At 46.7% G+C, this 24427-nt stretch overlaps 1 protein-coding gene across 1 annotated transcript in view; it reads left to right on the top strand.

The window, feature by feature from the left end:
- ACACB (acetyl-CoA carboxylase beta) overlaps nt 1-24427 on the top strand; it is a 3851763-nt gene that overhangs the window by 2665844 nt on the left and 1161492 nt on the right. The window contains exon 38 of the mRNA XM_069619430.1: nt 23038-23193. Within this exon, the coding sequence (XP_069475531.1) occupies nt 23038-23193 (156 nt within the window). The remainder of the gene's footprint in view (nt 1-23037; nt 23194-24427) is intronic.

Below are 24427 nucleotides of genomic sequence, written 5' to 3'. Positions count from 1 at the left end.
AAAATATGATGAGCGTCTTCGAGAATGGGGCCTCGACCCCCTCGAAGACTGCCGAGAGCGATGCTCTGGTTGAAAGACCCGAAGGTCAAAAACGCTGCGAGTCGCAGTACCCGGTGAAGGAAACCTCTCGAGCGCGTCACGAACCCTCGAGCAGGACTATGACCTCCAAACCTTCCTCGAAGGTTCCGTCGACGCCGTCGACGATTCCGTCGACGTCGAGGTCGATGTCTTTGACGCCGTTGTCGAAGGGACCTTCGACACACGAGTCTGTCGACTCGACGCCAGCTTCGACACCGGTGTCGATGCCAAGAAAAGTCACGGTTATGACACACCCAGTGTCTATCCCCAGGTCCTCGATGTCGATGGCTTCGAGATTGTCGAGTAGAATCCCAATTCTGTCGAGGTCTTCGAGGCCTCCGCCTTTGTTTTCGACGCCACGCTCGAAGCCTTCGACGTCGGCGTCGACAACATCAACGTTTTCGAGGCCGATTATGACAAGTTCGGCACCCTCTGCCTTGGAAATGGAGTTTACACCCTTTATGAGTTCAGAACAATTGAGAACTATGTCCTCAATATTGGAAGAGGGTGAATTGTCTGAACAGGAAGACACATTTGAGTTGCAGGGACCTGTAACCCCAATTAGAGAGGAATTTTCCTCTGAAGAACGCAGGCTAAAGGATCTTCATGATTCCTTACATGAGGCAAGTGGGTTAGACACTTCCCCTGAGGTGGAGTTTGCTAAGCCAGACCCGGGGGAGCATGCTGAAACCCCCTATAGAGCCTTAATGGCCAGGATCACAGAGTTTATGGGGTGGTCTGCACCTTCACAATCTTTCCAACAAGATGACCTCACGGATATTCTTGATAAAGGCCCACAGGAGGATCCTGTGGTGCCTTTTCATAAAGCTCTTCAGAGGAAGATCATGACAAACTGGGAAACCCCAGATGTCGTACCAGCAGTAAATAAAAAACTGTCTACAAAGTACAGGGTATCCTCTACAGACCCGGAGTTTTTGTCTAAACACCCATCCCCAGAAAGTCTGGTGGTACAGGCAGCATCCTCTACCGATGTCAAGACGGCTTATCCTACCGTCCCACAGGACAGGGACGATAAAAAATATGATGCTATGGCAAAGAAAGTCTTTTCGGCATGTAGCATGGCGTTAAAATCTGTTAATGCTACTTGCACCCTTGCTAGATTCAGCCATACACTTTGGGAGTGTGCTTCTACAGCGGCTGACTGCATCCCGGAGGGAGAAGAAAGGGATGCGTTCCTGAATATTATACAGGACGGTAAAGACGCTATGTGCGAATCCCTCCCGACGGGCATTGATTCGGCTGACAGTATCAGCAGAGCAATGGCGGCAAGTACAACAACCAGGAGATTCGCTTGGTTGAGAAAGTCTGGTTTTGCCCCAGATGTGCAAGCCAGGCTCTTGAACATGCCATTCGATGGCTCTTCTTTGTTCGGGAAAAAGGCGGATGACAGTTTAGAGAAACTGCAAACTTCAAAAGCAGCAGCAAAATCCCTAGGAGCTGCAATCCGTCAGACACCTTTTCGTCCCACAGGAACCTCTGCGAGGGGCAAGTCCTTTCGCTTCTACTCCGCATTCGGAAGAGGTAGAGGACGACCGGCTCAAAGGGGACAAAGAAGAACTACCCGAGGTGGACGAGGTAGATATTCAAAAGCTGCAGCAACAGCAGGTGCCTCTTTACCATCGGCATCTGCATCAGCCGCCCCAAAACCACTCTGAGGACTTCCCTCACAGGACACCGGTAGGAGGCAGGTTGACTCAACATCTGGCGGTATGGCAGGCTATCACGTCAGATGCTTGGGCATTGGAAACAGTTGCCCATGGTTACTGCCTACCTTTCGTACGTATACCTCAGAGTCATCCACCGGGGATCAGCTCTCAGAAAGCTCCAGATCCGCTCCTCTTGCAGAAAATTTTAGACCTGCTAGAGAAAGGTGCCATAGAACCGGTACCTGTAGCGGAGAGGAACAAGGGCTGGTACTCCCCTTACTTTCTCATTCCGAAGAAAGACGGAGGACTGAGACCCATCTTGGACTTGCGAGAATTGAACAAATTCCTCAGGAAAGACAAATTCAAGATGGTCACTCTTTCTCAGATCCTCCAGGCCCTTCAGTTCCAGGGCTGGTTGGTATCTCTGGACCTTCAGGACGCTTATTTCCATGTGCCTATCCATCTCAAACACAGGAAATACCTGAGGTTCGCAATTGGCAACTCTCACTATCAATTCGAGTGCTGCCATTTGGGCTGACCGCCGCCCCGAGGGTCTTCACCAAGTTAATGTCGGTAGTGGCGGCAAGTCTAAGGAGGGAAGGGATTCACTTCTACCCCTACCTGGACGATTGGTTGATCAGGGCTGTTTCTTCGGAACAAGCTCAGATCCAGCTAAATCGCGTGTGCCACTCCCTTCACAGACTGGGCTTCTCCCTCAATTTAAAGAAGTCACAAATGATACCATCGCAGAGACTCCAGTTCATAGGAGCGATCCTGGACACTTCCCTGGGAAAAGCCTCGCCACCAGAGGTGAGGGCTCAAGATATTCTACAGATGGTTACCAAGTTCCAACATGCCCAACGTCTCCCAGCCTTTGACTTTTTGAGGTTGCTAGGCCTCATGGCATCCTGCATTTTCCTAGTGCCAGAGGCTCGCCTGAGAATGAGATCCCTCCAGTGGGCACTGAGGACTCAGTGGTCACAATTCTCAGGGAGAATGACAGATCTTCTTCAGGTTCCCGACAGAGTAGCTCGAGACCTTCAGTGGTGGGCCTGTCAGGAGAACATTCTGAAAGGAGAACAGTTTTGGCAACCCTGGCCGGAGATAACAGTAGTCACGGATGCCTCACTCACGGGGTGGGGAGCCCACGCCAACGACTTGACCATCAGCGGTCGTTGGTCTCCATCGGAGTCCAGACTACATATCAACCTGTTAGAGCTGAGAGCCATCAGACTTGCGCTGAAGGCGTTCCTGCCAGCTGTACAAGGGAAAAACGTCCCGATAACGACGGACAACACGGTGGCCATGCATTACCTCAACAAAAGAGGAGGCGAAGGATCACTACCCCTGTGCAGAGAGGCGATGCAGCTCTGGTTTTGGGCAATCCAAGAAGGAATCTCTCTATCGGCAGTTCACCTAGCCGGAGAGAAGAACTTGACAGCGGACGCTCTGAGCAGGCAGAGCACAGTCTCCCACAAGTGGGAGCTAGCTCAGGAAGTCCTTCAAGAGATCTTCGCCCTTTGGGGAACCCCTCAGGTAGATCTGTTCGCCACCAGCCTCAACAGGAAATGCGATCTGTTCTGCTCAAGGGAATTTCCCCCGAGAGGAGCTCTGGGAGACGCGTTCATAGTGGACTGGGAGTTTCCGCTTCTGTACGCGTTCCCACCGGTCCCTGTCATTCCTCAAATGATCAGGAGGTTGAGAAGATTCCTGAGAACCATGATCCTAATTGCCCCTGATTGGGCCAGGAGAACGTGGTTCCCGGACCTTCTAGACTTGTCCATCTGCCCTCCAATTCGACTTCCACTCAGAGAGAACCTACTCTCACAGAAGGGAGGTCAGGTTCTCCATCCAGACATCAAAACCCTCAACCTTCACGCTTGGCTTCTGAAAGGCTGAGGTACAAGGATTGGGACCTCCCTGATGATGTTATGGAGGTGTTGCTTTCGGCAAGGAGGCCAGCAACAAAGTCTTTATACCGCTGCCGTTGGAACAGATTTTGCAGCTGGTTTAGAGAACAGAATATCGACCCTTTTTCATGTGGTACACCAATGGTTTTGTCCTTCCTACTATATTTGGCAAATTCAGGCCTTCAAGTTGGCACCATTAAGGGCTATCTCGCAGCGCTATCCATCTTTAAGCGCACTGCGGAAGAACCATCCTATTTCAAGTTACCCTTGGTAATACAATTTCTTAAGGGGTTAACCAATGTTTATCCCCCATGACCATTCCAAGTTCCCCTATGGGATTTAAACTGAGTCCTAACTTTCCTGATGGGCACACCTTTCGAACCACTCCATTCTTGTTCGTTAAGATTCCTTACCCTTAAAACTGTTTTATTAATAGCACTTACATCTGCTAGAAGGGTGAGCGAATTACAAGCTCTTTCTTGTAAAGCCCCTCACACTATCTTTCACAAAGACAAAGTTGTTCTGCAAGTGAAGCCTAATTTCCTCCCAAAGGTGGTTTCTGAATTCCATATCACTCAGAAGATTACCCTACCATCTTTCTAGCCTCCTCCTCAACCGGGGAAAGAGGAAGAGAGGTTACACAGGCTAGACCCTAGAAGGGCTTTACGTTTTTACATCAGTAGACTAGCCAGGATAAGACAGGCAGACCAGCTGTTTGTAGGTTACACAGGTCACAAGCTGGGGTTACCAATAACTAAGCAGACCATTTCCAGATGGATCATTCTAGCCATTCTGGAATGTTATAAATTGGCAGGAAAAGAGCCCCCTCAAAACCTTAGGGCTCATTCGACCAGAGGTATTGCAGCTTCATCGGCCCTCAAAAGAGGTGTGCCGGTTAAAGACATCTGTGCGGCCGCTACATGGTCGTCTGTCCATACCTTTACACGATTTTACAATTTGGATTCCTCCTCCAGTCAAGAGACTAGGTTTGGAAGGGCTGTACTGCATTCTATTCATCAATAGAAGACAGCATGAAGTCAGTACTCCCTCCTCCAATAATAGAATACTGCTATGGGAGCATATCTAAGATGAGGAATACGTCGGAGGACACAATCGCTTCGAAGAACAAGTTACTTCTTACCTTGTAACGTTCTTTCGACGGGATGTTCCTCCGAAGTATTCCTCATCGACCCTCCCATCCATCCCTGCATTTCTACTTCCCTTGTTGTTGCAGCTTACGCTCCTTCAGGGTGATTAGTTTAGTCCAGAAAGCATTATTGTGGGCTACAAAACGGAACTGAGCAACGGGCGCTGCGCGCGGCCCTTATAGCCAGGCTGACGACGGCGTCGATACGGCGGCTGTCGAGGGACATCGACTCGAAGGACGTCGACGCGCAGCGCCCTCTAGAGAGAAAAACATTTCCGAGGCCAGCAGAGCTGGAAGGAGATATCTAAGATGAGGAATACGTCGGAGGAACATCCCGTCGAAAGAACGTTACAAGGTAAGAAGTAACTTGTTCATCTCACTCTATGCAGACAATGTTCTACTATGTGTCAGGGACCCGCATCTCAATGTGCCAACTATGCTAGAAGTTCTTGACAACTACACCAGGGTTTCAGGTATACAATTTAGCAAGAAGAAATCCTGTTTATTCCCCCTGGCGGGTCTGAAGGGCAAGAGCATAGAGGAACTCCCTTCGGTGGGGATACAATAGCTGACTACCTCATTTCGATACCTTGGGATCGAGATAATGCACACCCCTGAATTAATGCACGAACACAACACAAAGGCAGCACTTGGCTTCTGGGCGAAACTCCCCCTATCAATGATGGGCAGAGCCTCAATAATCAAAATGATCGTTCTCCCCAGATTTCTATATGGGTTCCAAAACGTACACTACTACATCAAGAACCCCTTCTTTCGCCTACTTGAAACAATAATCCGAGAGTTCCTATGAGGAAAGGGTAGGCATAGGGTGGCATTGTCCACACTAGTCCTACCATACAAACAGGGTGGAATCCAACTTCCAAACCTAGAGAAATATTACTTGGCATCCCAACTCAGCTTTGTTTCCAAGTGGCTAGCGGACGAAACCACATCTCAGACAGCCCTACTACAAACCATGATCTCCCCGATACAACTGAATGAGCTTATTTGGGCGCCCCAACATCTTCTGAGTAATGCACCCTTCTTAGTCATTCTGGGAAGGAAAATATGGCACAGATCTAAGACGCTTATGCACTTAAAACACCCATACTCCCCAGAAGTGCCAATGATCTCGGACCTATGTAAAACTGACACTGACCTGAACAACATCAGACTCTGGGAAAAGAAAGGGGTCTACACCTAGGGAGACTTATATGCTGAGGGTATCTTCCGGGAGTTTGCATCACTACAGGCAGAAGATGATATCTATACTTGCCAATTCTTATGGTACCAAAGGATCCGTAAAATAGCATAAAACAAATGGGAAGCTTGGCCTCAGGAACCCAACACAGACCCCTTCACGACATTGTTATACAACCTAGGAGAGGGGTGGAAACTGGTGTCCCAAATATACAGTCACCTAAGCGACATCCCCAAAGCGCCGAAATGAAAACCAGGTGGGAGATAGATATAGGGCAAGAGATGACAGCGAATGGGACAGGGCACTAACATTTCCTAAAATTCTGACTGATACAGCTGAATGTACTACACCGCACATACCTAACTCCATGCAAAATAGCGAAATTTAACAAACAAATACAACCTTACTGCGTGTGGTGCAAGGCAGACAAAGCAGACCTACTCCACATGCTGTGGGAATGCACAAAGGCACAGTCCCTCTGGCCCAGAATAAGACAGACCTGTAAAAAAAGCGGGCATGATCAGGTATAAGTGGACCCCTGCCGAATGCCTCCTAGGAACTTATCCCAGGCTAGCCAAACTCAAACATGTAGTAAGACTCATGGACATAACATGCATATTGACTAAAAGGACTATCGCAATGGCCTGGAAAAAGCCTGCGGGCCACAGTACAACGTATGGTACAAAGAGCTGGAGCGGTGGGTGGGTGCCGAAACAAAGGCCTGGGGAGACAGTGTCACTAGATCCACCGAAGACTCAAGTATGGCACTGGAGGCATGGAAGGAAATCACAAGGAATATGTTTCATCCCTCAGATGATAAGCCCCCATGAACGAGTCAATCCAGACAACGCTGGTCTATACCCAACGCAACAACATCTATGGAGAGACGCACATGAACCCAGGCGGGCCTCCTGCTGTCCCTGCTCCCCCCGCCTCCTAAACATTCCCCCATGCTGAAAACTATTTGAGTTAACCTATATGGACAAAACATGGAGACAGTTAATGTTGTTTTGTTTGAAATGTTATTGTTTTATTACAAGTTGCCGACAGTTTCATAATCAACGGCACACTTATATGTCATGCAAAGGTTGTAACCATAACAAAATACCAATAAACAAATTTAAAAATAAATACAGTGATCGAAGTCCCATCCAGAGTCAAGGAGTGGCCGGTCGAAACACGAGATGGTTGAGAGACCACTGTGGGCTGCACTATCCGCCCCTGCTCCCCTGTCAGTTTGTGTTTTCTGAGCTGACGCTGGATGGGATATCTATCAAGATTAAAGATCTGTGGGGAAGAGTCTATAGAAATAACATTACTGGACATTTGCCTGCATCTCAATGACCATTCGGCTCTGGTGGAAACTGCCCAGGCAGGTCTGTACCAAGATGATGGATTAATTCCTTAAAGAACGTGGGATGGATAGCCTATGTACCCAGAATGTTGGACTGCTGACTGAGAAGGGCGAGCTCCGCAAAATGGTGTCACTGATGCAGGAGAATGTAAAGCAGAGTGAGGTATGCACTGCGGACCACGGGAGTCAGGCCCGCCGAATGTTTGCAATGCAGATCACTCCCACCAAGGAGCACCGAGTTCCTTTGGCAGGATGCCCAGGAGCAGTACTGGCAGCAGTTAAAGAACAGTGCAGCACCATGTCTAGTCCATCTAAGAAAGAATGCCATGCCAGCACAGGCAGTATTTGTCCCTGGTCCAAGAACAATCGACAGACATTATAGCCTGGCCTCTAAGGAGCCCTGTACAATATCTGAAAATCAGCCACAGAAAGGTCATCCAAATTCTCTCTACATGAACCTGCGTTAGCCTGACGTCACAGAAGGAAACAAACTGATTAAAAGCCTTTCCAAGTGGCATGTTCCAAACAACTCACCAAAAAATAGGAAAGGCCTACATCTTCAGAGGAGAATTGTAGAATATACATAGAGAATATTTATTGACATAAGATATGTACATCCCGTGCATGAAGTATTCACATATTTACAAATGAAATTGTACTAATTATACAAATGTTTGATTTAAAAAAATGCTATTGCTGTGATTTATTTTCTCTTAAGTCCAGTAATGAGAAGGAACTGCATTTTACATGCATGAGTGTGTGTTTATTTACTACAAAGTGTTGTCTAGAACTTAATTCTATGACTGGGCAAGAAAGCTGTAAAACAGTGTTAAAACATTCAGACCCTCTTACAACATGCCCATCACCCTTTATCCCAATGTTTGGGAACCCGGACTTCCAACCTGGAATGGAGCAGAACGCTTACAGCAGCTGGATACGGGCAGGGTGCATCAAAATACGGTACATGTACAAAAGCCAAGAAATCATGACATTCCAGGACTGTGCAGAAGAAGTGGGGATAAAACCCACGGAAGAATTCCAATATACACAGCTCAGACACTGGCTACTAACCCTCCCCCACCCCCCCAGCAAAGATGCAGCCACTAGACAGCTGACTCCATTCGAAAGATACATGGCAACGGACACGGGCTCCCACAAAATGATCACCAACCTATACAAGCTTCTAAATGAGCAAGGAGAAGAAATCCAACGGAAATACAAGAAGAGGTGGGAAAAGACACTAGGAGAGCCAATACCCTGGGACCAGTGGCGAGACCTATGAAATAAAGTTCCCAAACTGACACGTTCCGTACAGCTAAGAGAAATGTGGCAGAAAGTAATCCTACAATGGCACGATACCCCGGAGAAACTCCACGCAATGTTCCCAGCTACAAGCGACAACTGCTGGCGGGGATGCTCGACAACAGGAGACTGGCACCACATCTGGTGGAGCTGCCCCGCCATACCAGGCTTTTGGGAGGAGATAAAAGGCAAACAGGGAAAATGATACAAGGTGCTGAGGGACTGGGAGTCAAGGTGTGGATGGCGGGCATGTGGTACCCGAAGCAGAAAAAATATACAAAAATTCAGCAAAGAGGGGTGATGACATTGATCATAGAGTCATGGCTAACAATAGGCCAGCACTGGAAACAAAAGAACCCGCCTACGGTATTCGACTGGCTTCTAAAAGTATGGAGGTTTGTATGCATGGAATGGATGACGTATAGATTACAATGAATGCCTGAGGTGTTTCGAACAGATCGGGGCAACATTCTAGCTTACCTACAAAGCGACTACATGCTCCAATGGTGCCCACATAGCATCAGAATTATAGACATTCTGTGACCTACCGAACATTGCAAACCCAAGGATCCAAGACCGCCACCTGAGGGGGAGTTAAGTTATTCTGTTGTTGAGATGTTATGTAAAACCAATAACAATATGTTAAAAAAACATTCAGACCTTTGGAGATTGCATCAGTTGCTTGTATTGTTAAGTGGGGGAAGGAACAGAACGAATATGCAGTGTTTAATTTTTCTAAGAAGGGCCATCTTTTGGAAATATTCACATTTCTCGTAGTCCAGCATGCAATATTTTCCAAACATTTGGTTTAACACATCAAATGCATTTCCCAAAGTACATAAAGTGATAAAAAAAAAGTAAAGTTTAAAAACAAAAACAAAAAACATTATTACTGGTAAGTAACTTCTTCAAATGGAGAAGCAGAATCAGAGCTTATGTCTGCTGACGAGAACTCATTGTTACCCGGTGGATGCGAGGAGCAATGTACCGAAAATGATATAAAAAGCAAAGCAAAATGAAGAAAGAAAAATGGCAGGGGCAGGCAGCTGGATGGAGAGGCTCATTCTGGAAACTAGAGCCGCTCCAGAGAAATAAATGCTGCATGATCCCCGCCTTGAGATTAATTGTTTATGCTTCAATGCAATTTTGTGCAATATACTAATTGAAATGTTTATACTTGGATTAAGAGTTACAATTGAAAGAGAAGTTATGTGGTTTTTAGTGGAACATAATGGAGCCTGCCGTTAAGGGAGATGCAATGCCGTTGGTAAATTGTGTGCCTCACATGGCCAGGGTGAGGCACACTCTTTCTGATCCTAACCCTGGGGGTGGCTATAGGAGGGAGGACCAAATGGGGGGAGGTGACCCACAGGGGAGGACCCACCATCATTGGATGAAAACACATATCCCCTCTATTCCTCATGCCTTTATGTCATACTGTGACAGTCTCCTTCAACCACCCATAAAACCTACTGATCACATCTTTCAACATTCTGTGAATAGCGATGCCAAGGACTCCCTATCATTCCCATGTATATAGAAACACTGGGACGAGGAGGCTGATATAGAGCACTGAGGATTGGTGAAGCTGAGAAGCCCAGGATGCGCTCTAGTGGTTGCGAGCGTATGATAGGTGCGGGACATTTAAAAACCCAGACTAGCATGGAGGAAGGAGATGCTATCTGGAGAAACGTTGTCCTTTTGGTGCTGACTGAGGGACTGCCAAGCCGCTGAGAATAATGTGGAGCCTGGAGGCTCGGGGAGACGGCGGAAGGAGAAGAATTGTTCAAGTGGGTTTGCCATGCTGGGACTTATAGTAGGAAGAGAAGAGAAGTCTTCCTGGTGGCCACAGGAGCCCAAGAAGCAGTACCAGCATCGCCCGAACACGGAGAGGGGCTCGGCAGCAGAGCGGGAACTGCTGGATGGAACCGGTGAGCCCGTGAAGCGAGAGGACTGAAGAAGACCACTAAAAGCCAGTGAGTCCTCTGAAGGGAAGCTGGGACACTGGGGCGCTTCAGCAACGCTATCAAGATAGATGAGAGCCAGTGAAGTGAATTCAAACTCGATATGTTAAAAAGGAATAATAACAGAAGTCAAGTTTGCAAGTTTATATAATGAACTGTACGAGAAAGTCCAAACTGGAGAGTAAACATGGCAAAATCAAGTTTGCAAGTGTGTAAAGTGAAGCACATGAGAAAGGCCTAGCAGGAAAGTACACCAGGCAAAGACAAGCATGTGAGTCAAATGGCACTGAATGTGGAGAAGAGCCTGGCAGGGGGGTTTACCAAGGGTCCTGTGAGGTTAGTACCCACATCCAAGTTGTTTTGCATCAAAGTTGTTTTTCTGAACAAAGAATCCTAAGGACGACTCACACTCTTAGGATTTTGAATTGTTTGAACACACCTGGGAAAGGGAGACATTTCCCTAGGAGTGGAGTACAATGCCAAGAGAAAGGAGTTGTCCTCTTGGGCCATAAAGAAATTTGATTTTCTTGTTGATCTTTTGTATTGGTGAAGAGAAACCTGGAGAAGGGAGCCATTCCCTGGAACTGTGAACACTATCCATTGGGACCTTTTGTGTTGGCGTTACACCTTTCTTTTGAACTTGAACATTTGTGCACTTTCAAGGCAATAGACATTATTACCCTTAGCAACTTAGAGTTACTGTTAGAATGTGAGGGCTAGGATAGGATTTCGGACACAGGACATTTTGCTTTCGACAGCTTGACACAGGACAGACACTTAGTTTTGGCTGAGGTAATGAAATCCATCCTAGAGTAAGGACAGTGAGGCATTTTCCAATCCCTTTTATAATCCCTTTTATTATTTTGAATACAGGTTTGTAACCACAATCATGAGTTCTGTGTCTGAGTCTTATTAGTGGCTCCTCATAGAGGGCATTGCCCTATAGTGCAGCTGCATCGGACCCCATTGGTACATTGTGTCAAAAACCATGTTCCACGCCAGCTGTGGGTGCTGAGCTTACAAAAAGTATAAGCCAGCCAGGGGAGGCTTAACCTTCATTTTGTCTCACTCTACGCCAGAGAGTTTGGTGGTTCAACCTGCCACAGTGAGCTCCAGACTGGCCTCACCAACCTCCAACCTATCCATGGACAGAGAGTCCAAGAAAACCTTTTCCCTGGCCAAGAAACTCTTTGCATCAGGGAGCATAGCCCTGAAAGCAGTTAATGCCTCATGCGCCTTCGCTGAATACTCCCACGGGTAATGGTGGAAGCCACAAATAACCTCCCTGTTGAAGAAGTGGGGATGTTGTTTTTGTAGGATTTTGTTTATAATGGTAAGGAGGTGGCTTTCAAGCACTGCAGGTGAGCCTGGACACTGCAGATTGCATAGGCCGTGCTATTGGGACGTCCACAGTGCTGCGGAGGCGGCTTACCTACTCTGTTAGAGGTTCTCACCTAACGTCCAAGTCAAGCTTTTGGGTTTGAAGTTTGAAGATGAGCACTTATTCGGTCCGAAATCTGGCGAGACTTTGGAGCAATTTAAAGACTCTAACGTAGCTGCTAAGTCGCTGGGTCTAGCTGTGCAACACCCAGCCAAGCAATCCTTCGGCTTCTCCTCTAGAGGCAGAGGTTACAGGCGGTAGGTCCCGTTTGGAAGGAAGGCACAGCTCCCGCAAGCCAGACCAGGGCAGCAGTGTTTCTAGCATCCCAGACAGGGCAGAGGAGCCTCGAAGGGCCAGCAGATTGTGGCAGCAGTAGCAGGGGCGGCGCACCCGCTAAGGCCACACGTTTCCCCAGTTGGAGGGAGAATCTCTGAGCACTGATAAAGGTGGAAGGAGATCACCTCTGACACCTGGGCCTTGCAGCTTGTCAGATTGGGATACGGTCTGCCCGTTCTAAATAGACCTTTAAACAAACCACCCCCCTCTCCCTTTCACAACAACCAGACCAGGAGCTCCAGGATTAACTGTGGGCCCTTTTGTTAAAGGGTGCAGTGGAAGAGGTGCCACCCGAGCAGAGAGGATTTGGCTGGTACTCTCAATACTTTTTGGTACCCAAGAAAGGAGGAGTACTCCATCCCATCCTGGACCTCAAGACCTTGAACAAGTTCCCGAGGAAGGACAAGTTCAGGATGGTGACGTTGAAAGAAATTCTCCAGGCTCTACAGCTCCAGGACTGGTCGGTGTTGATGGATCTTGAAGACTTTTTATTTCCATGTGCTGATCCAGAGATTCGTCATCGCGGACACTCACTGTTAGTTCAAAGTGCTCCCCTTTGGCTTAACCTCTGCGCCCAAGGTTTTCACCAAGCTGATGACATTGGTGGCTGTGCACCTCAGGAGATTCGCTGTCCAGGTATTCCCGTATCTGGACGACTGGTTGATCGGAGGCCTCTGAATCAGGTATCGACGAAGCTTAAGGAAACCTGTTCTCTGCGTCATAGTTTGGGCTTCTCCCTAAAGTTCCTGAAGTCCCACTTCACAACAACGCAGAAGCTCCAATTCATCGGGGCAATCCTAGACACGTGTGTGGAAGGCGTTCCCCCCCCCTGAGGAGAGAGTCGCCAGTGTCAGGAATGTGGTGGAGCTTTTCCAGAACCACAACAGTCTAACATGGGCTTCCCTCCTCTGCCTCTTAGGTCTCATGGCTTCCAGCATGTTTCTGGTACCAGAGGCCAGACTGCAGATGTGTACCCTAAAATGGCTGCTGAGGGATCACTGGTCCCAGTACTTCGACACCATGCAGGATAGTCTTAGGGTGTCGAGGTCAGTGGACAATAACTTCTCTTGGTGGGCCAGCAGAGAGAGCATGATGGCAGGGCAATTCTTTTGGACACATGGCTCCAAGACCAAGTGGTCACAAATGCGTCCCTGGAGGGATGGAGCGCTCACTGCGGGCATTTGCAGGTGATTGGGCTTTGGTCCTCAGTGAAATATCAACAGTGTTGAGTTGCAGGTGATCAGGCTAGCCTAGATGGCCTTGACACCTTCACTCATGGGGAAGCATGTCCTCATCCTGATGGACAACACAGCAGCAATGCACTACCTCAACAAACAAGGGGATGTGCAGTCCCTACCCTTATACAGGGAGGCATTGCAACAGTGGTTCTGGTTACTGGAGAGCCAGATCTCTGCTTCAGTGGCCCATCTGTCAGGAATGGAGAACGAGCAGGTGGATGCTCTGAGCAGGCAGAGCATGGTCTCCCATGAGTAGGCAGTGTGCTAGGAAGTTCTGGAAGAGATCTTTGCTCTGTGGGATACCTCTACCGTGGATCTGTTTGCAACAAGGGTCATCGCGAAGTGCAGGCTGTTTTGCTCTAGGGAATTCCCGTTGAGGGGTGCACTAGGAGACGTTTTTTGGTAAAATGGGGTTTAAACATACACTATGCATCTCCACCAATAACCGTCATCCAGGAGGTTTCTAACCACCATGGTCTTGATCACCCCAGACTGGACGAGGAGAACATGGTACTCAGAGCTCCTGAAATTGACCATCTGCCCACCTAACTGGCCTCAGCAGCCAGACTTCCTATCCCAGTCGAAAGGTCAGTTGCTCCACCCAAACCCAGAGACCCTCAACCTACATGCGTGGTGCTTGAGAGGATGAGATATGTTACTGGGACCTCTAAGTAGAGGTACTTGAGGTTTTACTGGCTGCACGCAGACCGACTAGATCGCCTGCCGGTGGAGAAAGGTTGAGGCATGGTGTAATGAGCACAGAATAGACTCACTTGCATGCCCCACCACCACAGTGGTGGAATTCCTTCTATCCCTGGCCTCATAGGGCCTTCAGATAGGCACGGTCAAGGGCTCTTTGGCGGCTCTGTCTGTGTTTAGGTCGTCTCTGGATTAGGGATTCTTTTTTACGATTCCGGTAATGGCTTAATTTCTGAAGAGCCTTGTAAATAGGTTTCCGCCTACACCATTTCTCGTTCCGTATTGGCACCTCAATTTGGTGCTAACCCTTTTGGTGCATGGGCTGATTTCCGTTCGAGCCCATGCATTCTTGCTCTGTAGGCTACTCACCCTAAGACAGCTTTCCTGGTGCAGATCACCACAGCAAGGCTTCTGAGCGAGCTTCATTCTGTATCTTGCACGCCGCCTTTCCTATGTTTTTTCAAAGAGAAGACCTTTGTTAAAGCCAGACCGAAATTTCTGCAAGGTGGTTTCGGAGTTCCACGTCTCTCACAGCATTGACCTAACCACCTAAGGATGAGGAAAGGCGGCACAGACTGGACCCCAAGATGGTGCACAATTTCTACTTGGCCAGGACAGCAGTGCTTGGGCTTGATTACCAACTTTTTGTCGCCTCTCACTATCTAGGAAAGGTCTGGTAGTGTCCAAGCAGACAATTTCCCACAAGATAAGTCTCTGCATTGATGGGTGCTACCAAAAAGACGGAAAATAATTGCCACCAGGCATCAGAGTACATTTCCACCAGGGGCAGGGAGTCATCCTCCACATTGCAAAGTGGTGTGCCGGTGAAGGAGATATGCCGAGCAGCGACATGGTAGTCCGTCCACACGTTCACCTGACATTATTGCTAGGATGTGGCGTGTGGCTCTGACGCACTATTTGGCAGAGCGGTGTTGCCGAGTTTTCTTGTCTGAGGGCTTCTGTCCCGCTCTGGGGGAGTCTCAGTCGAGGACGTTGCGGGAGAATGCAATCCATTGAAGGAGAAATTACTTACAAGTAACTTTCTTTCTGTGGATTCTTCTCCTACAGATTTCTCATCGCCCTCCCATTCTGCCCCACTATGAAAGGAGTCTGTTGCTGTTTCTGGTGGTTCTCTGTTAGTAGGACAATAACTTGAGGTTGTGACGATTGGATATTAGGCACGTTTCTGTGCTTTATTGGTTGTGTACTGTCAGCCTGTTGCCCTCAGTACGGTGGCTGTTCCTCACGAAAATAAAGGATGCATTTTTTTTACTTCATCAATCCGTATCCTTATGGATTATTCCTCTATGGCTAATGAGTTTTTGTGGGTGGCAGGGGGAGGTGGGAACTGAGATATGGTGGCGCAGCGACGCAATATATGTACTGCTGACATCGCATCTGGAGTCGAGTGGTGCGGTTGAGTCAAGAGGAGTGATCAGTTGACGAGGAGTTGAACTAAGCCCCCTGTCGAAATGTTTCCAATCAGCTGACGATGGAAGGGATAGCTATCAGATGAGGAATCTGTGAGAGAAAAATCCATAGAAAGAACGTTACTAGTGAGAAATGTCTCCATATGTGGCTCACCTTGACATCTTTCATAAGGAACATTTCATAAGACCAACTTTCATAGGCTGTTTAAAGAGTGTGAAGAAGATCTGAAGTGGTGGAGGCTTCTGCAGATATCATGACCGGGCCGAATCTCTGCTATTATGGTGACCCTGCACCCGAAATTATAATATGCTTTCTCTGCTCTTCTTGGTAAAATGCCCTCTCATTTGAATAAAAGACTGCAAGGGATATTATTCCCCTTTATCTGTGGTAGGAAAAGACCAAGTGTACCTCGAAAAATAATGCTCCTCTCCCCACTCGTGTGAGGATAGGGAGTCCCAGCTCTTCAAAGATATCTACATAGGGCACAAATTAGCTCTTTTTTTATTGGGCCTCCAGTAAAAGACTAAAGAAAGGTTGATATAACGAAGAAAGTGCAACTGAGTTACCCGTTCTTAATTAAGTTTTTCTTGAATAGAACAAGGTTGTTTGGGGGTGCTTTGTTGTCCTCGCCTAAATGCAATCTCTCCTATTGGGACGAAAAGCTGTTTGATGCTGCGCTTACATATGAGGATGAGTCCTCTGACCTCGGTATTAGATAATAGAGTTTTCTTCTGGAATGCATAAAGGTTCCTTCAGAGTCTGGGAGGTTAGCTCAAATTGGGGCAGCTGTACTAAGATGGGACTCCATTAAGGTTTGAAGAGCGCAAGCATACGTTTTCCCTTTTGAGTCAGAAAGGTTTTGCTATATTGAACTTAGACATTAAGGGCCTGATTCACAGACGCATTTTATAATTGCGCAATTCCATTGGAAAACGTTCTGTGATTCAGGACCTAAATCACTAATAAAAAGAGTATGCACATGGGTACAGTATTCCCCAGGTGGCTTGTTTTCGTTGGCAGAGGGTATTGGTAAGGGTCCAAAAGCCATATGCTATAGCCTCCTGCACTCCAATACTATTATTTAAAAAACAGCTTATAGTAATACAGGAAGGTCCCAAACCCCTGCACTTCAAGGAATGGCTCCTCCCCAACACCTAGGTCCATATACTGTCCACTCCCCGTTTTACCTGAACTTGGGTGATCTGATCCCCTCCGTTTCCTCCCCTGTTTACTTGTAGATCCATTGCCACGTATTGCCCTCCCTTGTTAGATCCCCACTCCCTTGTTTCTATGCTCCCTAACCTTATTCTTCCCCCTATGATTTTAAAGCGCTCTGTTGCTTCCCGAAGCTAGGTCCACACTCAATAAATACCTTAATAATAATAATATGCAGAGGTGGGAAGCAGAATTAGGAGCTGAGGTTTCAGAGACTTCATGGACACACCAGGGAAAGGGCTTCCAAATTTTTGCATTGTACAGGTGTGAAGGCATGTGTATATAATATATGCTTCTGCTGGTACATGTCCCCAAAACGCTTTCAAGGGATTCATGGGAATAGACAGCCTAGGGCTGTGGAGAGAGAGATTCTATTTTACACTTGCTGTAGTCATGTCAGTGTCACAATTTTTCTGGAAGGAGATTCTTTCCTAATAAAGGATGTTGTGAGAATTCAGCTACCAATGGAAGCAACAGTGGATGAGTAGTGGGGATTGTGATGAGGAGGGATTTTACTCAGTGTGGGGGCTGATTGCGGGCTCATCATCCAACTCGTGATGTGACTTTTTTTACCCTTGTGCAGTTTGGAACATTGCTACATAGTCTTATAGAAGCCCAGTGGTGGGTCAATAATTGGGATGGGGGATTTTCATTCTTGCTTTAGAAAAGATCCATGCTGTGTTACTGACACTTTTGAAATCTTCTATGTTATCTGGTCTAAACATCTGAAGTTTCTTTTAGATAATGAACATTGATCCATTGAAGTTTCTTGCTGATTTGAAGTATATGATAAGTAAAGAACTGCGGAACATTGTGAGGAATTTGACGATGGTTTGTTTAGTTCCGAGTAGTCGGCGTATGTTTTATGGAGGGGGAAGATTTTATTTTTTTTACTCGCTTTAACTTGTAAATTTTTTTTACGTTTTACATTTTTTATCTTTGATGTTTTATCTTGCTTTCATGGTTTTATTTTAGAAATGGTGCATTTAGCACATTAGAAAAATGTGCATAATGTTTGGGGGAGGGGCAGGGCTAAAATGTTGGCAAGTGCAGAGGTCATGTGACATGGATCCACTTGCCAAAAAACATGCACGTATGGGACCATACAGGGTTTCTCACCTGCGTATTTCCCTAAATAGCATGATCACACAAATTAGACACAGGCAATATCATTTGCAATAGTTTAAAAAATACATCACATGTATGGATTCTGCCTATATTGCCCTCCTACTAGCGAAACTAAACCCTCTTGTATTGACTACCCCTAGATTGCGCTGATGCTCCGCTTATCTAGGTTGAGGCGATGGGTATAGAGGCTTGCCCTGTCACTTATCTAATTAAATTGTTACAGAGTTATGTTTCGTTAAAAGGCACATGTCGACTTAGCTATGGACATATGTCAGTAACTTTACAAATGAAATAATAATTTGAACTTTAATCTTTTTCTATGTAAAGCAAAAAACGACTTTCTAAAAATAGTTGCCAAAGTGCTATGTTTGATATTAGACCACAGCAAAGACAGCAACGGTCCGAGTTGTCTGTGTTTTTCCCACACACTGAGCCAGAGTTACTAAGGACTTGACAGTCAGAACGTGTGAAATAGAAGTCCATCCGCTCTTGAAGATCAAAAAAGGAGGAATCTACGACCTTTCACTGTGAAGTTGGTTCTTCTTTTCTTCTCCCAGGTCGAGACAAAAAGCCTATCGGTTTCAGTGGTGTATCAACGCTATACCACTTTCATCAGGGCTACAAAAATAGAAACAGCACTGTGTGGTGCGCTGTATTCAAGGTTGTTATGAAACCAGACTTTGAATTACTTGTCTTCTTCTGGAGGGACTGTTAGGGAGAATTCTCTGTTTAGGCTGAATTTCCTAACCTAGTGAGTCCCCCAGCAGCTTTGCTGGATTTTTGGGGTTTATTTTTTTCTCCTGCCAAGAGTGAGACTCTTTTACCCTCACTCTTGGACATGATTTGAGTGTGTTTCTTTGAATCTAGAAGTGTTTAATGGGCTATGGGGTCTTTTACTCCATAGGGTTTCATGTGTTTTTGTGATGTGTGTTACACACCACCCTCAGTGCAGTGACACAGGGGTGTCTTAGTGACCCCCCAGTATAGACTCCATACCCTGGGACTGACTACTGTCTCCCAGGGCATGTAAAGTCACCATTGACTTTACTAGTCTCAAATTCTGAACAGAACCAGTACAAACCATCATATTGTGGACGTACTGGCTGGGGCGATTCAATTGCCCCGGGGTCTGTTAGTCGAGGGGGCACGTCTCCGTCCCCCCTGATCAAGTTTTGGCTGGTGGCAGTGGATACTACTTTTTATATTCAACCGCGAATATTTTCCTATGGGATTTCCCATTGTTTTAGGCTACTATCTTTATTTAATTATTTACGGTAGCCTCGAACATACCGCTGGTTTATTTCACTAATATTAATTCTCCGTTTGGTATTTTTTTGCCAAAACTTGATTCTAAAATGGCGTTTGTGTTCTCTTCTGTGACTCCAACCCAAGTCGAGCCCTTTGTTCCACTTTTGGCGGGCTTCTCCACAGAAGCCCTCCAAAGTGGTGCCACTCTGTCTGGGGTACTTACGAGGGGTGGAGGGGAAATTAGGCACCCTGGACTGAGTTGCCTAGGCAACTCAAGTCGCACTCCATCCTGATTGGCCCAAGTGGTGAGCCGGCCGGCTCACCTCTGTATGAAAATAAGTGGTGTTTTACTTTGATTCATCTGATAGGGAAAAAGGAGTGTATATATTACAATAGTGACTGTATTTATAATATTTTACAATTAGAGTGCTGGAGTGTTTCAACTGTGTGTTTTTAAATAAATAATTATATACTTTGATACCAAAGCTCTGGTCAGTGTTTGTTTGTATTATTGTATCTGAGTGCCTATTGAGTATACTTTGCTTACTGCCTAACTCTTCTTGAGGGAAGTCTGACTGCTCAGCCACAGCTACCAGGTAAATCTGGGTGGTACAGACTGCTACCAAGTGGGTTTACTGCCAACACCTGTAGTCTTAAATCTTTTGCAGTGGTCCCTAAGGGAACTGCACAGGTTTCTGCCTAACAGGGACCCCACCTGCAGTTAAGAGGACGAGTAGGGGACAGCGGATGGGAAAGGACACAAGTGTACAGTAAGTAAACATTTGCTTAGTCCAGATTCCTGTTGCTAGTAACTGGTAAAGGTATAGCATTAATCTTACCCTCATTTAGTCAAAACTTCCCCAAAGTGTTGGTCCGTTCGAGTGGGACAGGCTGCAATAACTTAGTCTTTCTATGCGGGCGCCTTTAGTTACGCGTGCTGGTCAACCTAGGGTATTAATGAATATCTATTAATCACTAGGCATGGCTAGGCTATAGGCATAGGTTAGCACTTTCTTTATATTCATTTAGTGTGTTTTTGTGCTGCTTTTGTAGGTCATGTCAATCGGACTAGCCCCTGAGAACGGAGTACCAGTGTGAATACAAACGTGAATACAAACGTGAAAGCGTGAATACAAAATATTGTATGTAGTGTATCTGATTGATTAAAGTATATATTTTTCTAGAACTTCGATTGGACTGTTACCCGTCAGTGTTTGAGTTGCTACTGAACCACATCCACACCCCTCTTGAGAGTATAGGCTTCCCTCTGTCCATGTTACCCCACAAGGCAAAGGTGGAATATCTCTTAACTGTGCCTGTTTTTAAACTATGATTGTGTTGGCTCTTGGTTAAGCAGAAACCTGTGCAGTTCCCTTAGGGACCACTGCAAAAAGTTTAGGACCACAGGAGTTAGCAGTAAACCCAATTGGTAGCAGTCTGCACCACCCAGATTTACCAGGTAGCTGTGGCTGAGCAGTCAGACTTCTCTCAAGAAGGGTTAGGCAGTATACAGAGCATACACAATAGGGCAGGTAAACACCTTAGAACAAGCAAACACTGACCAGAGCTTTGGTGTAAAAGATATATAATTATTTATTTAAAAACACATCTATGAAAACACACTGGCACTAATATCAAGCAGGTTCAAAAACACGGTCACTAAAGTATATACACTCCCTTAAAAGAATATTAGACAAGTCTTAAGTAAAGCACCACTTATTTTCAGACAGCAGTGAGGGCCTAACGCAGATGGCACTCTAATAATTCGGTTTACAAGGGAGAGAAAGGTAGAGCATACATTGAAACAGATCCCAACACTTTCAAAAGAACACAGCAAGAGAGGAAGGCAGAATCAAACCGTGAAGTTAGAGTTCAGAAAGCCGGATCCACTTTAAGAGGATCAGAACGAAATGTGCCCAAGGTCGCACGGTTGAAAAGTGCACAAAAGTCTTAAAAAGGTTTAGAAAGAAGTTGGACCAAAAGAAAGGGACCAGTTAGAGGGCCAAGAGGCCAGCCCAGTCTTGAAGGTTAAGGATTTACTGTCACCTTGTAGCAATCTATAGAAAGGGAGGCCAGGCGGACACAGTACCTTGAAATGGTGAGAACACTCCAGCGGGGGCAGTTGTTCCTGGCAGCTGTTGCGAGTCGGTGCTTCATCCGGCAGAAGAGAAGGTCTCGTCGGGGAGGAAAGCAGGAGGTCGTTGTGCTGCCAGGGAAGAAACCAGCCGCGGAGTTTCTCGTTTCAAAGGAGCGGTCCTTTCTTTCGCGGTTCAGTGGTAAGTGGCTAACTGGTTGCCGGAGTGCTTGCACAGGCAATTCGACCACTAGACGTCCTGGTAGGCAAAAAGGAAAGCAAACTGGTTGTCCCCACAAGCTCAAGGGGAAGAGACTCTCCGGCAAGAAGATCTCCTCTGTCGTCGGGAAGTGGTGAGACGGTTCAGCAGGGCTCCACCGGTGGTGTCGTCGTTGCAGGTCGGCTCAGCTTCTCCCTCTTCGGATTCTCAGGTCCTGTGGTGACTTCTGAAGTTCCAGTCCCAAAAGCCCTGCTTTTATGCAAGAAACCCCCATTCATTCAGCCTAGCTGTCAATCAAACATGCTAAGTGGTGAGCCAGCAGGCTCACCACTTGGGCCAATCACACAAGAGTGCGACTTGAGTTGCCACGGCAACTCAGTCCAGGGTGCCTAAACCCCCTCCCAGACCCCCTATGAAACCCAGACAGAGTGGCACCACTTTTGGAGGCTTCTGTGGAGAAGCCCGCCAAAAAGTGGAACAAAGGGCTCAACTTGGATTGGATTCATAGAAGAGAACACAAACGCCATTTTAGAATCGAGTTCTGACAAAAAATACCAACCGGTGAATTAATATTAAATAAATAACCCGGCGGTATGTTCGAGGCTATAGGAATTAAATAATTAAAGTTGGTAGCCTCGAACAATGGGAAAATTCCATAGAGATATATTCGCGGTCGAATATAAAAAGTAGTATCCACTGCCACCAGCCAAAACTCGATCAGGGGGGACGGAAACGTGCCCCCTCGAATAACAGACTCCGGGGCAATCGAATTGCCCCGACCAGTATGTCCACAATATGATGGTTTGTACTGGTTTCTGTTCATCATTTGGGACTAGTAAAGCCAATGGTGACTTTACATGCCCTGGGAGACAGTAGTCAGTCCCAGGGTATGGAGTCTATGGTGGGGTGTCACTATGACACCCCTGTGTCACTGCACTGAGATTGCTGTGTAACACACATAGTAAAAACACATGAGACCCTATGGAGTAAAAGACCCCATATCCCATAAAACACATTAACAGTCAAAGGAACCCCTCAAATCATGTCCAAGAGTGTGAGGAAAAGAGTCTCACTCTTGGCAGGAGAAAAAAACAAACTCCAGAAATCCTGCAAAGCTGCTGGGGGACCCACTAGGTTAGGAAATTCAGCCTAAACAGAGAATTCTCCCTAACACTCTTGGTTTGTAGACGTGTGAGGGCTGAGTAGGCGCTTTAGCTTCAACTCATCCTTGTACATTTGTCACAGTACGTTTTGGGTAACCATCACCAATAGACTTATTGTCTCTCACTGGGCATACTTTACAGCGCAGAATCCATGGAAGCTCGGGGCTTTCAGTCCAACAGTAACCTGTTCATATTTAATCAGTAATCATGTGTTGAAGTCAGATTAATGAACATGCATATTACACAATGGTCACCCATCTCTTGTTTCTTCTTTCTTTTAGATTATGTTTCATTCATATGGTGATAAGCATGGGCTTATGCACGGAATGTTGATCAATACACCATATGTTACCAAGGACCTGTTGCAGTCAAAGCGATTTCAAGCACAGACCTTGGGGACCACTTATGTGTATGACTTCCCAGAAATGTTCAGACAGGCAAGTGTATTCATCAGTTGTGTTCTGTACTGTGGGAATACTTGAAAGCCATCTGGCATTAATGTATGTTTACAATTGTATTTGCATAGTTATATTAGCCTGTTGTATGAAATTGTGTCTTTTAACTGGTTATTGTTGTATAACTAAATGCTGAAAGAGTCTTATAGATTATTGATTTTGTACCGAACCACATTCCACGAACCACATTCCTAAAACACACATGGGCATCATATTTATGTGCCTAGAGGTGGCGCTCAATAGCCCGACCAGTTTTGGCGGACACCATGTGAGTTTCGAGATCCAGCCCATATTAATCCTGATCAAATGCGACTCAGAGCCATCCAGAACCCATTGAAGGGTGCCCGCAGTGGTCCAAAGTCATTGGGAGCCTGGCAGCGATGTTTGTGCTTGATCCGTGGAGCCAAGCGCTCCTGTCAGACCCGACTCTGGCAAACATGAGAAGGAGCCTGTGACCATGCTTGCATCACCAAGCTGTCTCACCAAACTAGCAGAGAAGATAGGTGATGTCCTTGTGGGATCCTGCCCCAGACTGGGGGCAGGTCTGGTTGAGGTTGCTGGCGGCCTCGATCCAGAAACCAGATCGGAGAGGAGGATCAGGCCTGCAGCCGGTCCTGGATAAGAGTGGCCGAGGCAGTGAGGTTCTGGCCTCTGACGAGCCGTTGGGCCTCGTGTGCCAGCAAAGAGTAAGAGGGTGGCCTTTAACTACTAAGCCCAGTCCCCAGAGTGACGAGGCCCCACCGGGTGTGTTGGTGTCGGTGAATTTGGCTGCTAACTGCAACCAGAACCCCACTTTGGCGAAGCACCGGATCAGCAGGGGTTGTCACAATTTGCTCCCGTTCCTACCACTTGGGGGCCTGATTTGGACTTTCCTTCCGAACCTCATGCGACAGTGCTGTGGTGAATTGGGGAGGGCTAAATCCTTATTTTTCATATTACTACCCTTCTGGATCCATTCCAGGTTTTTGGCAATCAGTATTAAATGTAAATATAATAGTTTTTTTGATAACACGCTTATTACCAATGAGTGGTTTCTAAGCGTGGGATCAGGATTTGAACCTTTGTTGCGCTGTGTTGTCTTGCTTCCAAGACAAACGTGTTTCCCCTGAGCTATCCTTCCTCCCAAGTGTGCTGCTTTAATGAAGACAATTCTTCCCGGAATGCCAGGCCCACTGCTTCATCTCCACCCTTTCAGGGCAAGGTTGGGTGGAGGATA

The sequence above is a fragment of the Ambystoma mexicanum genome, chromosome 10 (assembly GCF_040938575.1).
Source record: "Ambystoma mexicanum isolate Mex_15411 chromosome 10, UKY_AmexF1_1, whole genome shotgun sequence".
Classification (NCBI taxonomy): domain Eukaryota; kingdom Metazoa; phylum Chordata; class Amphibia; order Caudata; family Ambystomatidae; genus Ambystoma; species Ambystoma mexicanum.
Note: the sequence above shows the minus strand (reverse complement) of the source record. Positions and strands in the feature narration are given on the sequence as shown.